Source organism: Rhinolophus sinicus, chromosome 17 (genome assembly GCF_057876585.1).
Source record: "Rhinolophus sinicus isolate RSI-liver-muscle chromosome 17, RSI-T2T, whole genome shotgun sequence".
NCBI classification, from domain to species: domain Eukaryota; kingdom Metazoa; phylum Chordata; class Mammalia; order Chiroptera; family Rhinolophidae; genus Rhinolophus; species Rhinolophus sinicus.
The window spans coordinates 189564161-189578447 of record NC_142517.1 but is presented as its reverse complement, the minus strand read 5'-3'; the positions used below and the strand labels follow the sequence as shown (position 1 = coordinate 189578447).

Below are 14287 nucleotides of genomic sequence, written 5' to 3'. Positions count from 1 at the left end.
ATTTGTTGAGTCATTTCCAGGATTGAAGAACAGCATGAATCTTTGTTTTATAAAAGGCTACAAAAAATATTCTGAAGATTTTGGTAGATTAGTTTTGGGAGTATCCTTCGCTTAAGTATAGTTTTTGCATTTTCAGCTAAACTGGACTTGTAAAACCAAGGGGAACATGATCAAGTTTAGGCTATTCATCTCTCAAACATTGTTTTGTGTTTTTTAAAAAAATTTTTTATGAGTTTCAGGTGTACAAAACAATGCAACATTTAGACATTTCACCCCTCACAAAGTGATAACTCCCCTCCTCCCCCCCCCGACATCATATATATCTATTACAATTCCACTGACTCTATTCCCTATGCTGTACTCCATAGCCCATGAGTATATATATATTAAATTATAGTTGACATACAATATTATTCAACTTCAGCTTCACGTGTACAGTGCCGTGGTCAAGCACCAGGATTAAGAAACTGTGGTACATTTATACAATGGAGTATTATTTGGCTATAAAGAATGGAATCTTGCCTTTCGCAACGATATGGATGGACCTAGAGAACATTATGTTAAGGGAAATAAGTCAGGCAGAGAAAGACAAATACCATATGATCTCACTTATATGTGGAATCTAAAGATCTGAATAAAGGAGCAAAGTAAACAGAAACAGTCTCAGAGATATAGAGGAAAAAGTGATGGTTGCTAGAAGGGAGTGGGGGTGGGGATGAGGAAGAAGGGGAAGGGATTAGACAGCATATATTGGTAACTACATATTACCACAGGGATATATGAAAGACAGTTTGGGAAATATAATCAAACATTGATAATTGTCAAATGTGCTGCAGCATTGGGCCAGAAGTCATGGCACCATCATTTTTAACTCTGAGCACTTCAAACCTTAGTCTTTCCTAGCTATTCATTTGAAGAATTTGTTTCTGTTTAGTCATGGTTGCCATCTATTGTCTGGGCATGTTGCCTACTTGGTTTCATGTTTATATACTCATTTTAACTGAGGGTCTGGTTTGGTTTTGAAGGCTGGAACTCATGATTTTTATATCTATAATTACTGTATAGTGGTGTAATGTTAAAAGTCTGAAAAACCTACACAAGTAAAATATCTATAAAAGTTGAATGGTTTGTTGTTACCCAGAGCATTATTTTCTCATGTCAAGCCACTGAAAACAAAACTTAAATACAGAGAAAAAAAATATTGAAATACAACAGTGTTGAATTTAAATTAGAATGATTAAGAATTTAGAGAATTAAATAGTATGATGATGTTAATATAATAAATATCATACAATTATAAGAGTACTTTATTTTACACAATTCTAAATGTCACATAATTCAGACTGCCTTGCAGTTATGAACATAAACTTCACATCATCCAACAGTACTTAATAACAATGACTTTTAAAAGTCATCTTAATTTATGTAAATTGTATTCTTTTCAGTAGCTTTTCTTTTGGGAGGGTATGTCCCACAATGCCTGCCCCTGCACATTCTCTACAGTTTATAATGAGCATGTGCTTCATAACTTAAACTTTAGAATCATTTGATTTTTGAGCAAAGTGACTTTTCTTGGTCTGTAAGTCAGAGTCCAATTCTTACTTATTACCATCAAATAAGCTACTTCAGGTCCTTATAAAATAAGTGAAAAATAAAGAACTATGTCATTGCCTTACATGATTGTAGAGATGTCCACACTGGGGTAGAATAAAGGAAAACCTAAGAAACTTCAACATCTTGAAACGACAAAGTTGCAGAATAACACAAATTTACTCTCTAGAGTGAGTTCCTGAGAATTCAGAAGCACTATATGCATGATATAAATAGATTCCAAAGTATCTCAAGTATTATTATATATGATGGCTGAAATATGGAATGGTTATAAAGAAAAAATGACCTATCATTCTTGCAAAGATTACATTCCTCCTGTAACTTTTTTTTTTACTTCAAAGAAAAATCACTAAACGAAAACAGTAAGTATTTAAGTTTTATTGAAATAGTATCATCATGTCTCAGGATCAATGTCTAGAATTCCCTTTTCTCTATATTTATTGCTTCTTTCTTAAGATAAGAACTTTTATATATAGGGATGTTAGGATTCATAACAGTACTCAATAAGAAAATCCATCATAGGAAATTGGCCAGAGAATTACACAGAATGAATTTTACCTTTTGAAGTAGTTTTGCTGATGTATTAACTGTTTAAATCTTTTTTTGGCCTCATGCTCTTTTCTGTGATATATATACTTCCAATGAAATAATTGCCTTGAATATTTAATGCGATATGATGATGGGCCTAATAACTCTGCTGCAGGAATAAAAATAGTGTCTCGGTGACAACAATGATAAAAATAATTTTCAGTAGTAAATCAATGTATTTTCACTTCACAAGATATATAGCAGACTGCAGTTCTGAAGTGTCACATTATCAACAAAGTGAAACTTATCTGAGAAGAGTTCACATGATATTATATGTATTACTTGTAAAAATCTAAAATGGTGTTCACTTTATTTATCAGAAAAAAATTTCACGTCAAATAAATGCTGAGAATTTTTTATTGGTAATCTGCTAGGCAAATGAATCTTGGGAGTTCCTATAATGACATAGTGAAAACTTTTTATTCTTTTTCTGGAGTGGGAGAGCCGTGTTCCTTATATTCAAATAATATTTTAAGAGTTTAAATGGGAAGTTTAACTTTTTGAAGATCAAAGCACATAGATGCATGGAAAATTGATTCCATTTTATAACATCTGACTCTTCCATGTAGACATGCCATGTGTCTCTCAGAGTCTTTACACTCGAGGTCATATTTCTTAAACCATAAGCAACACTGTCCTAACATGCTACACTAGCTTTATCTATGAACCTGCACAAATTAACTAGGACTCCAAATAAAGAGTTGTGAGAAATCTGCATTATCTCTCAATTTCTATGTATAAATGAATATTATGTTTTGGAACTATAGTAATGGAAAATTCAGTTCACCCAATATTTTTAGTGACATTTTGGAAGCAGTCATCCTTCCACATAGCAATATTTTTAAAAAAAAATATATTCTCAACAGAGAATAAATATGTTTCTAAAACGAAAATAAATCACAGAGTATACCTCTTCTGGGCCTTTGATATGTGTTACTCTTCATGTAATATTTTTTTACAATACACTATTTTTTAGAGTAGTTTTAGATTCGCAGTAAAACTGAGCAGAGGGTATAGAGATTTCCTTTATGAGTATGCCCTCTTTCCCCTCACATGTACAGCCTCCCCATTATCAGCATCCCCACCAAAATGCTACATTTGTTAAAATTGATGAACCTAAACTGACACATCATTATCACCCAAAGTCCATAGTTCATGTTAGGGTTCACTCTTGGTGTTATACATGATATGGTTGGGACAAATTTATAATGACATATATTCACCATTATAGTATCATATTGAGTATGTTCACTGCCCTAAAAATCCTCTGTGGTCCATCATATTTATCCCTCCCTCCCCTCTAACTACTGGTAACCACTAATATTTTTACTATCTCTACAGTTTTACCTTTTCTAGCATGTTATATGTTAGAATCATACAGTATGTGACCTTTTCAGATTGGCTTCTTTCACTTAGTGAAAGAAGCATGTAAGTTTCCTCTTTGTATTTTCATGACTTGATAATTCATTTATTTTTGGCACTGAAAAATATTCCATTGTCTGGACGCACCAGAGTTTATATATTTACCTACTGGAGGACATCTTAGTTGCTTCCAATTTTGACATTATGAATAAAGCTACTATAAACATTTGAGTGCAAGTTTTTGTGTGCACATAAATTTTCAATTCCTTTGGGTAAATGCTAAGAAGTGTGAATGCTGGATATTACGGTAAAAATATGTTTACATCTAAAAAGTCATTGGCAAAGCCACTATCATCTAGTTTTTCTCCTATGTTATCTTACAGGAGTTTTATAGTTTTCACGTTTTGTATTTAAGTTGGTGATCCATTTTGAGTGAATTGTGAGAGGTGTAAGGTCTGTGTCTTTTTTTTTTCCTTCTTTTTTTGCATGTGGTTGTCTGAATTTTTCAGCACCATTTGTTGAAAAGGCTAGCTTTGCCTTTGCTACTTTGTCAAAGATCAGATGTATATATATGTGTGTGTATATATATATATACATATATACATATATATGTACACATATATGTGTACATATGGAGAGAAACAGATAGAGAGAATAGAGACCCCAAAAAAGCTGAGTGCAAACCTCATGCTTTATTTGGCTCAGTGGATCTGCGAGTGAACAGCTATTTTTAAATTGGAGAGGTTCCGTTGTGAAATAATCCCACATTGTTTAAACTGATATTTATGTTAGTATGAAACCAACAATCTCCACTGCCATCACTAATAATTCTCTGTCCCTCTGTGTGTGTGTGTGTGTGTGTGTGTGTGTGTGTGTGTGTGTGCATGGATGTGTCAGTGAGAGCACCCTACACCTTGGTCTAGTCTTGGTCTCCCTTTTTCTGGGGTCTCTATTCTATTCCACTTATCTGTCTATTATTTATCCAACACCACACTACACATTGTTTTGGTTACTATAGCTTTATAGCATGACTTGAAGCTGGGAAGTTTCAGTTCTTTAACTTTGTTTTTTTCCTTCAATATTATGTTGGTTTTTGGGATCTTTTGCCTCTCCTTGTAAAGTTTAGCGTTAGTTTATCAATATCCACAAAATAACTTGCCAGGATTTTGATTGGGATTGCCTTGAATCTATAGATTCAACTGACATCTTGACTATATTGAGTCTTCCTATCCATGGAACATCTCTCTATTTATTTAGTTTTTTGAATACTTTCATTAGTGTTTTTTGGTTATCCTCCTATTGATCTTGTAAATATTTTGTCCGATTAATACCTAAGTATTTCATTTTGGGGATATTAATGTCAATGGTGTGTTTTTAATTTCAAATTCCACATGTTCATCGCTGGTATTGAGGAAAATGATTGAATTTTATGTGTTTACATCCTGCAACCGTGCTATAATGCTTATTAGTTCCAGGAGGTTTATTTTTTTCTATTCTTTTGGATTTTCTATAATCATGTCATCTGCAAACAGAGATAGTTTTATTTTTTCTTCCCAATCTGCACAACTTTTTATTTTATTTTTTAATTTTATTGCATTTGCTAGGACTTCCAGTAAAATGTTGAAAACAAGTGGTGAGAGGGGACACGTTTGGGAATAGTATGGGGTAACTTAAGTTTTACTAAAACTGTTATGTCCAAAAGAAATATAATATGATCCTTGTATGTAATTTGAAAAGTAAAAATAACAGGTAAAGTTAATTGTAAGAATATATGTAATGTAATCCAATGTATCCAAATAATAATGTATATTATTTTAATATAATATATATTGTATATTATTTTAATTTTGATACTTTCTTTGAAAGTCAGTGTGTAAAAAAAGAATGTCAGTGTGTAATTTATTTTTACAGCACATCTTAATTTAGATATTACATTTACATGATAAATACATCTTCATCTGTGCAAATTAAGTAAATTCCCTAACTCTTGGGTCAATGTGGTATTATTATTGAATTTAAAGCAGTATTGCATAAATTGAAAATCAACTTTATATATATATACATATATATACACATATATGTATATAACAAAACATTCTTCAAATGTATCTTGTAGATTTTGCAGCAAATTTAACTATTGTTGATTAAAATGAAAATCTTCTACATATTGACATTAGAAAATGGTTTAAAATTATTTTTACTAATTTGTATTATGCCAAGTTTTGATTTCAACTTAAATTCCTGGACCTGTCTACCAAATCAGCAATAAGCTTTTCATTTCCTTGGAGCTCCAAATTCAACTTAAATTCCTGGACCTGTCTACCACGTCAGCAATAAGCTTTTCATTTCCTCGGAGCTCCAAATTTAGCTTGTTTACATGCAGTGTGGTAGCCGTGAGAGAACATAATTTAAATCACCATGTTTTTAGACCTTTGAATATTGCATATTTGTCAAGCATTTCTTGAGTTTCAAACACTTTTGTAAAACTCTTCTGATACTTAACCAATGGAAATTGGCCAAGAATATAAGTTCACTAAATAAAACAGCTGTTTCCTTCATTAGTTTTCTAAACGGATGATTCATACCATTTGCATGTATACAGTCTTTTAATAAGTGTATGTAAGACATTTTGCATACCTTGCTTCACAAACAAGCTATAAGTATTCTGAGTATGGATCACACAATGGAAAGTTGCAATAAGAAAAACATCCACATCTTGTTCTTTAATTTCATTAAGTACCTGGAGCATCAACCACCACGATAAAAACTGAACTTTTCATATCTTGCTAAAATTCTTCTTTAATAGATATGAGATTCAACAATATCTACACCATGATTTCAATATTTGAGGCTGCAAACTGACATTTCTCTATAAATATTGGAGTCCGAATCTACTTTGAGACTGAGGCGATCAGAGAACTTTATAGAGGTCTGTAGAGACTGTTCAGAGCACAGCCGCAGGTGCAGAACGCACCTCGCGGGGAAGCCTTTAAACACACTGTCCAGGTCTGGGTGGTTAATAGTCACCTCGCATCTGGCCTGCAAGGAACTTTCCGACCACTCCCCGAGGACCCAGGGCGCCCCTAGAGACTGGGCGTTGGAATCCAGACAGAGTGGAGGGAAACAGAGATGGTATGAGTTGGGGGTGGGAGAACTAGATCCGTTGCCTTCAGGTCCCCAGAAATGCGGGACTCCGTGACTCCGAGAAAGAGCACGAGCGCCTCCCCGCTGCTTCCGCAGGGAAGGAGGGAGCCTCCCCACTTCTCCCCGCGACACGAGCAGCTCTGCGGGAAAGACCGGACTAAGCCGCGAGCCGCCACGGCAGGACTGGAATCCGAGACGTGCGGGCGTCGACAGCCCAGCCCCGGGCATCCCCTGGCCCCAGACCCGGCCGCCCCAGCTCGCCGCGCTCCCAGCCACAAGTTTGTCCCGCGCCCGCAAAGTCTAGAGTATGAAGCTTCTCCCCGGCTCCGGGAAGAGCCTCCCTGCTTCTCGCTGGGGTTCGTCCGGACATGGGCTGGCCGGGGGCGTCGCCCCACTTCTGGGGGTGTCTGCTGCTCAGTGGCTGCCTCCTCGCCGGAGCCCAGGTAAGAGCCGGAGTCCCTGGGCACCTACTTTCCGGAGCCTCCAGTCGGACACCGGACACGGCGTAAGAGAGACCAAGACGAGACCGAGGCATAGGGTGCTCTCTCTGACACACCTACTCACTAGCGCGCGCGCCCACACACACATATACGCGCGCGGAGAGAAAGGGACAGAGAATTATTAGTGATGGCAGTGGAGATTGTTGGTTTCATACTAACATAAATATCAGTTTAAACAATGTGGGATTATTTCACAATGGAGCCTCTCCAATTTAAAAATAGCTGTTCACCCGCAGATCCACTGAGCCAAATAAAATGTGAGGTTTGTGCTCAGCTTTTATGGTAAGTGAAAGGAAGTGTGCCTAGTAAGGTGGGTGAATTTCATTTTGGTTCCATTTTTATTTTAACCTCAGTACCATAGGGGGCGCCCTGAGACCGTTCAGTGAAAATCTCTGATTTATATACTGGTATGATCTACAATAATACTCTATATTTATGTTTCAGATCACCTGATAAAAGTTCAATTACTAGAAAATATGACTCCCCTTTAAACTACCTGTCGGTCATAACTTATTTCTACCAAAGTAAAGAATCTTAAGTTCTTTGGCTTTAACCAATATTGTCGAGGTTGAAAATAGACTGATTCTTAGGCCAAGCCACCTCCGTTTCATGTGTTGTCTAACTATATAAACAACAGACTTGTGATTGTAAATTAATCTCGTGATTAATTTAGCTTGAATTTTGACACCGAGTTAGTAGGAAGAATATGAGTGCTGGGGAATTAATCAGTCAATCAATCTACCTACCTGTCTATAAAGAGTTTGGTACTGAATTTCTGACACTGGTAGAATACAGATGGTCCTTAAATCCTTTCTACCTCATAGGATTCTTAGATAAAATGCTTAAAAACGTGTATTGCTTATATGTGGTACAAATGAACTATAACCATGGATGTTCTCTATCAAAAGTGTTCCTACTTACTTTTTCTAAGAGAACGGAAGAGTTGCTCCATTTTGTTGAGCAAAGAGAGAAATCATTTCAGGATTATGTGCACAATATTTTGTATTCGTAACCACAAATTGCTTCTAGCTTTGAATAAAACTATGGTGGGAAATTATTTTTCCAAAAATAACTTCAAATGGATATGTATTTATGGTTGTAGCTTGTGAATCATAAAACGATAATTTATGATGACATACAAAATGTGACCAAGTTTTTGGTGCTTCAAAAAATATAAACGCAAAATTAAATTGATGTTTAGTGTAACACTTTTTCTCACCTTCAGTTTCTTCATTTTAAAACATTGTTACTGAGGAAGCGCCTTGTTCAGAGAGCGGCGGTGGTGGTCGCCGTGATGCCTGCCAGGATAGGTGGCTGACCGCCGGGGGAGCAGCGGCCCTGGACACAGAATCTCAGTGGCCCCTGCTCTAGCACGGCTTGCGCCTGGGCTACCTTGGCCTCCTCCTCTGAGCATTTCCAGAAACTATGTGAGACCTTCCACAGCCTCCATGAAGATCTATGAGGCCGCCATGGCTCCTGGGGACTGCAGGGACAGCTGTTGCGTTTTTTACAAAGTGAAGGCAAGACCCTCCACCTGCAAAAAGATTAAGACTCAATTTATTGTGATACTTGCTTTGTTGCGATGGTCTGGAGCCCAATCTGCAATATCTCCAAGAAGAGAAGTTGATCAAAGATTTTGATAAAAAGCAACAGGAAGCAAATGAAACGCTGGCAGAGAAGGAAGAGGAACTATGTTATGCATCCTTGTCTTTCCCTAACCCTATGATGCCTAAGCTTGGAATCTACTGGAAGGAGCTTGCCAAGCTCCACTGGAAGTGAGAAGCACACCTTTGACAGCCACACCTGGGGGCCGAGGAGATGTGAAATACGGTGCATACACTGTAGAGAATGAGCATATGAATTGGCTAGTGTCCAAGGGCGTTGCTTCTGCAAGGCACTGACAGCCTGAACTGGGCCACCCAGAGTTCTGAGTGGTCTCATCCTGTTGCCACAGAGACTGACCAGATTGGCTCAGAAATCATAGAAGAGCTGGGGGAGCAACGTGAGCAGTTGGAACTTACCAAGAATAGACTGGTAAACACAGGTGAAAACTTAAACAAAAGTCTAAAGAATCTCAGGTCAATGTTCAGAAAAGTGACAACCAACAAACTGCTACTTTCCATCATCACCTTACTGGATGGAGCAAGCCATCCTGGGAGGCCTGGTTTACCACAGATTCTTCCACAAGCATTGAACTTCCAACAGGGAACAGTTTGTGGACCAGAACTTTAACCCTGTCAATGAATGGTGTTAGAGATGTGAAATAAGTGTTTTGCTGCTGTGAGCTAACTGTTCAAGGATGCACTGTGTGGCCAGACTGGGAGGAGCGGGGGAAGACGGAAAGCCAGTGAAGGAACAGCAATAAGACTAGTGTGATATACCAAGGTAATAAAGGCTATGTATGACTTCTTTAAGAAAACAAACAAACAAACAAAAACATTGTTATTGACCTAATCTTTCTCCAACTCCATAACAATCAGGCTACAATTTTAAGTTATGGTTATGACAAATGTCATTTATTTATCTGGAGAAATTACGCCATTTGAGTAATGCAAGGGTATTCCTTTCATTCAAGATTTAGTTTCTAATTTTATTAGCACAAGTACAGTAGTATTTTTGAAAAATAATCTGTTTTTACAATACATAGTACTGCTGATTAAATAGCCTTGAGGTTGACTGAACACACACTGTTTTAAGTTTCAAAAGGAACTCATCAATTTTTCCTGCCTGTGCAGAACAAATGTTTAATGTACAATAAACAGCGAATATTATCACAAATTAGATATAACAATTTAGGAAAGAGTGAGATGAGAATGGGTGGAGAGGAAGAAGCTGTGTTCAATTTTAGATAAGATGTTTGAGGAGCCTAGCTGAAGAAGTCCAAGTATAGTTGGATATATTGATACAAAATTTTAGAAAGATGACTGGATTTGAGGTATGGACTTAAGGTTTAAATTCAATGAGAGGACCTGAAACCACACGTGTGGATGAGATTATTTAAGAAGAGTTTAGTGAGAAAAGAAAAGGCTAGTTAACTAAATTAGTTCTTTTGAAGACGCATGCAGACTTAAATTGCTATAAGATCAGTGGTAGATTAGAAACAGTTTTGTAATAGCCTTTGGCAATTAGCAGTCTACATTTTAGGTGATAGGAAATAAATTTTTGAAGAAGAAAGTTTTTACTTCATCTATTTAGATGAAATTTATCCTCTTAATCCTATTTAAAATGTAAGTCTCTAAGTGTTTTCAGTGTTTCTTTTAAACGTGATTGTGTTCCAAGGAAAAGAGATGTCCAAAGCTAATACAGATGATGGAGCTTGCATGGATATAGATATGTGAGAGCAATAGCTATGTGTTTCTGATAAAGCATCTCTCCACAACATTTAAAAATGCCACTCTTCTTTTGTAACTGACATTCAGAGCAAACTAAGTGTTGGGATCAACAACTGCACGATTTGCTAATGGGATTTTACAGGCCCAAAGAAAGAAAATCAAAGCTTCTAGGGGAAGAAATACAGCAAACACAATGATCAAAGTATGGCCTATAATGTCAGACAATTGAATTTGAGTGTGGTTATGCTACAAATCAGCAGTGAATCAATATGTTATTTAACATCTCGAAAACTCAATTATTCTTCTGTTAAGGAATAATGGCAAGAGAAAACTTTGTTAGAATGCCGTTAGGATTACACAAAACAACCCAAGAAAAGCATTTAACCTAGTCAGTGCCTGATATACAACAAGCATACTGAAAGTGTCAGTTGTCATTAATCACCATCATTGCCGTTTCTGTTTTATATGCTAATTGTTTATAACCAGTGTAGAAGAATTCTCTGTCCTTTACCAATATTGATGTGCAGTGTTGGTGAAAATTTCAGGTCATCTAACTTTTTCAGCACTTGTAAATAGTAAACTTGGTTAACTTTTTGTCCAGTTGGTACATCCAGCATTTGTCTGTAAAATATGAAAAAATATTTCTTCCCAGTGTATATATTGCTTATTTCTTCTCCTTCTAGTCTTACTGCATTGGTAGGACTCTACAATATTGAAATGTCGTGGTTACCACAAATGTCAAGTCTTAGTTTAATGGTAGGATTTCTAAAGTTGTATTATTAAATATGTTTTACATAAGTTTTTGGTAGGTATAATATTATTTATAAGCTTGATAATTTAGCTGAAAGTAAGAGAAGTGTTGAATACCCATGAGAGATATAATTTTGAATTTAAAATTTACAAAATGTAATTTAAAATTACAAAGGATGCACTATTTATTTGGAACATATGTAAAAAGTTATATTGGGCTCCTACTCCAGATTTTGGGCTGAGGGCAAGAACTGATTCTTCATAACTTGCTCACTGTGACTGGCACCTAGTACATGCTCATCAAATGTTAGATGCTGTTTATATGACTATAGCTGTAAGAGCCATTATACGAGGTAGGACAATTAAGTTCGCGAACTCATCCTAGAAGAAGTGCTACATATACCTCATTGCTGAATATCACTATGGTCACCTTCAAAGTACTTCCCTTCGGAAGCTATGCACCAATGCCAGTGCCTAGTCCACCCTTCAAAGCAATTTTGGAACTCTTTTTCTGGAATGGCCATCAAAGCTGTCGTTGTATTACCTTTGATGTTCTGAAGACCATCAAAATGTCTTCCTTTTAATATTTCCTTTATCTTCGGATAAAGAAAGAAGCCATTGGGGGCCAGATCAGGTGAGTAGGGAGGGTGTACCAATAAAGTTATTTTTTTGCTGGCTAAAAACTTCCTCACAGAAAGTGCCATGTGAACTGATGCATTGTTGTGATGCAAGAGCCATGAATTGGCAAAAATTTCAGGTCATCTAACTTTTTCAGCACTTCCAAATAGTAAACTTGGTTAGCTGTTTGTCTAGTTGGTACAAATTCATAATGCATAATCCCTCTGATATCAAAAAAGGTTAGCAACATCATTGCAACAAGTTTGTGAACCTAATTGTCAGACTTTGTGTTTCCACTTGACAGTTCTTACCCAACAAGTCACACGTTTTTTATAAAGATAACATATAAATTGGTCACTTGTGTTACTTGTGGGGTTATATTGACTCCATTTCCTAAAAAAAGGATTTTTTGAGTTACTTGTATTTCCCATATATTTGGACTAATTGAGGGGGCATGAGATATATATATAAGCTTGCATATTTTTCTGCCTACACTAAAAGAGAATGTGGGTTTTACAGTTTCAGAAAGACACTCACACATATAATGAGTTCCAAAATGTAACTTCTAGTCTCATCACATATTCTGGCAGTTCATTTCCTGGATGAGGAAAATATGCAAGACACAAAAGTCCACAAAGTCCTTCATTCCTTTTTTTTATGTTGACTAACATGGCCTAGAGCTATCTGAAAGCCCAAAGAAATCTCAAGTGAGAACAACACTTGCAAAACTCTCTGGTGCTTTTTCTACGGGCTAAAGAAAATATCTACTAAATCAATTCTAAATACCTCAGATACCTCCATTACCCAGCAGATTGGTAAATTAGTAATGGCATTCAGTTTTAGACCTGTTGCCTTTCAGACCACACAGGGAAGTTGTTATATACTGTGTTTCCCCCAAAATAAGACCAGGTCTTATATTAATTTTTGCTCCAAAAGACGCATTAGGTCTTATGTTCAGGGATGTCATCCTCAAAAATCATGCTAGGGTTTATTTTCCGGTTAGGTCTTATTTTCGAGGAAACACGGTAGTTACTTATATCACAAATGCTTCAGAATATATCATTTCTACTAAATTACCTGATGACCATAACTTGGCTTTGTCCATCCACCTTCTGTCATGGTGCCCACTAAGAGTGCTTTCTCACATATTTGTGGAATAAATGAACTCAATAGCCTTTGCCAATAAACCAGTAGAGTTTGGTCCAGAATGTAAACAACTGGCTAAAGGATTTCTCTCACTTAAAATTATTTTTTCCTAGGCCTTCTCATTTTCAAAACAACTCATTTTACTGAGATGCTGAGAACTATATTTACTGTGAATGTCCAATGATTAAGATGAGACCCTTACCCAAAACAAGCTCAGCAGAGGACACAGATGAATTGACATTAATGCAAAGATGTGCCCTTTGCTGCCATCCTTGACTTCAGTGTCTCCCTGTACTATTACTTTTCCTTGTCCTTAATGTTTATTATTTGCATATTTCTTTTAATTCCATGTTTGTGCACAGTGGATGTTATGCCTTAAACCAGAGATGGGAAAAGTCTACTCAATATCTGCAATTAGGTCCTTCAGTCTCAGCACTTTTTGCATAGTTCTTAAAATTGAATATTTGGGAATTCCAAGGGCCCAGAGATCATCTCCCAGTAGCTGAGGGCAAAGGTCATAGCTCTGTTTGGGTAAGGTAAATTCTTCACTACACAGCATCCATTTTAAATAGTATGTTGAGTGGGTTGAATATAAAAACAAAAAGAAAAAACTATATGAAAACAAATTGAGCTGAAGTTTCCACATTACCCTTTTCTGATTATAGGGTTCTGAGCTTTACTTATGGGCTCAAGTAATACCGACCAGAGCAACAGGTATATTGCAGGCTCTGTGTTTAGTTTCTCAAGTAACTTTTTTTGCGTTAGAGTTATAAATTTACCTCTTAGTACTGCTTTTGCCGTGTCCCATAAGTGTTTGTATATTGCATTTTCATTTTCATCTGACTCTAAGTATTTTCTAATTTCCCTTGCTATTTCTTTTTTTTTTTAACCTATTGGTTGGGTGTGTGTTGTTTAATTTCCACATGAGTTTTCCATTTTTCTTTCTGTCCTGTTGTAGTCAACAGTAATGCTATGTATGATATCTTTTTTTATTAATCTATTGAAACTTAATGAATGTTCTGTCATGGAAAATCTCCCACGTGCTTTTAATGAGAATATGTATACTGTTGTTGAGTAGGATGTTATATGTATGTCTATTAGATCTAGTTGCTTTATTGTGTTGTGCAGGTACTTTAATTATTTACTTATCTTCCTTCTGGTTGTTTTATCCTTTATTGAGAGGAGGTTATTGCAATCTCCAACTATGATTGTAGAACTATTTTATCCTTAAAGTCT

At 36.2% G+C, this 14287-nt stretch overlaps 1 protein-coding gene and 1 pseudogene across 1 annotated transcript; both read left to right on the top strand.

The window, feature by feature from the left end:
- Nucleotides 1-6663: 6663 nt before the first annotated feature.
- Nucleotides 6664-11132, top strand: LOC148754902 (uncharacterized). Its single transcript, XM_088794033.1, has 2 exons — nt 6664-7148; nt 8431-11132. The coding sequence occupies exons 1-2, from the start codon at nt 6745-6747 to the stop codon at nt 8456-8458; spliced, it is 432 nt and encodes a 143-aa protein (XP_088650159.1). The 5' UTR covers nt 6664-6744; the 3' UTR covers nt 8459-11132.
- Nucleotides 8524-9399, top strand: LOC141571172 (vesicle transport through interaction with t-SNAREs homolog 1B-like; annotated as a pseudogene).
- Nucleotides 11133-14287: the final 3155 nt, after the last annotated feature.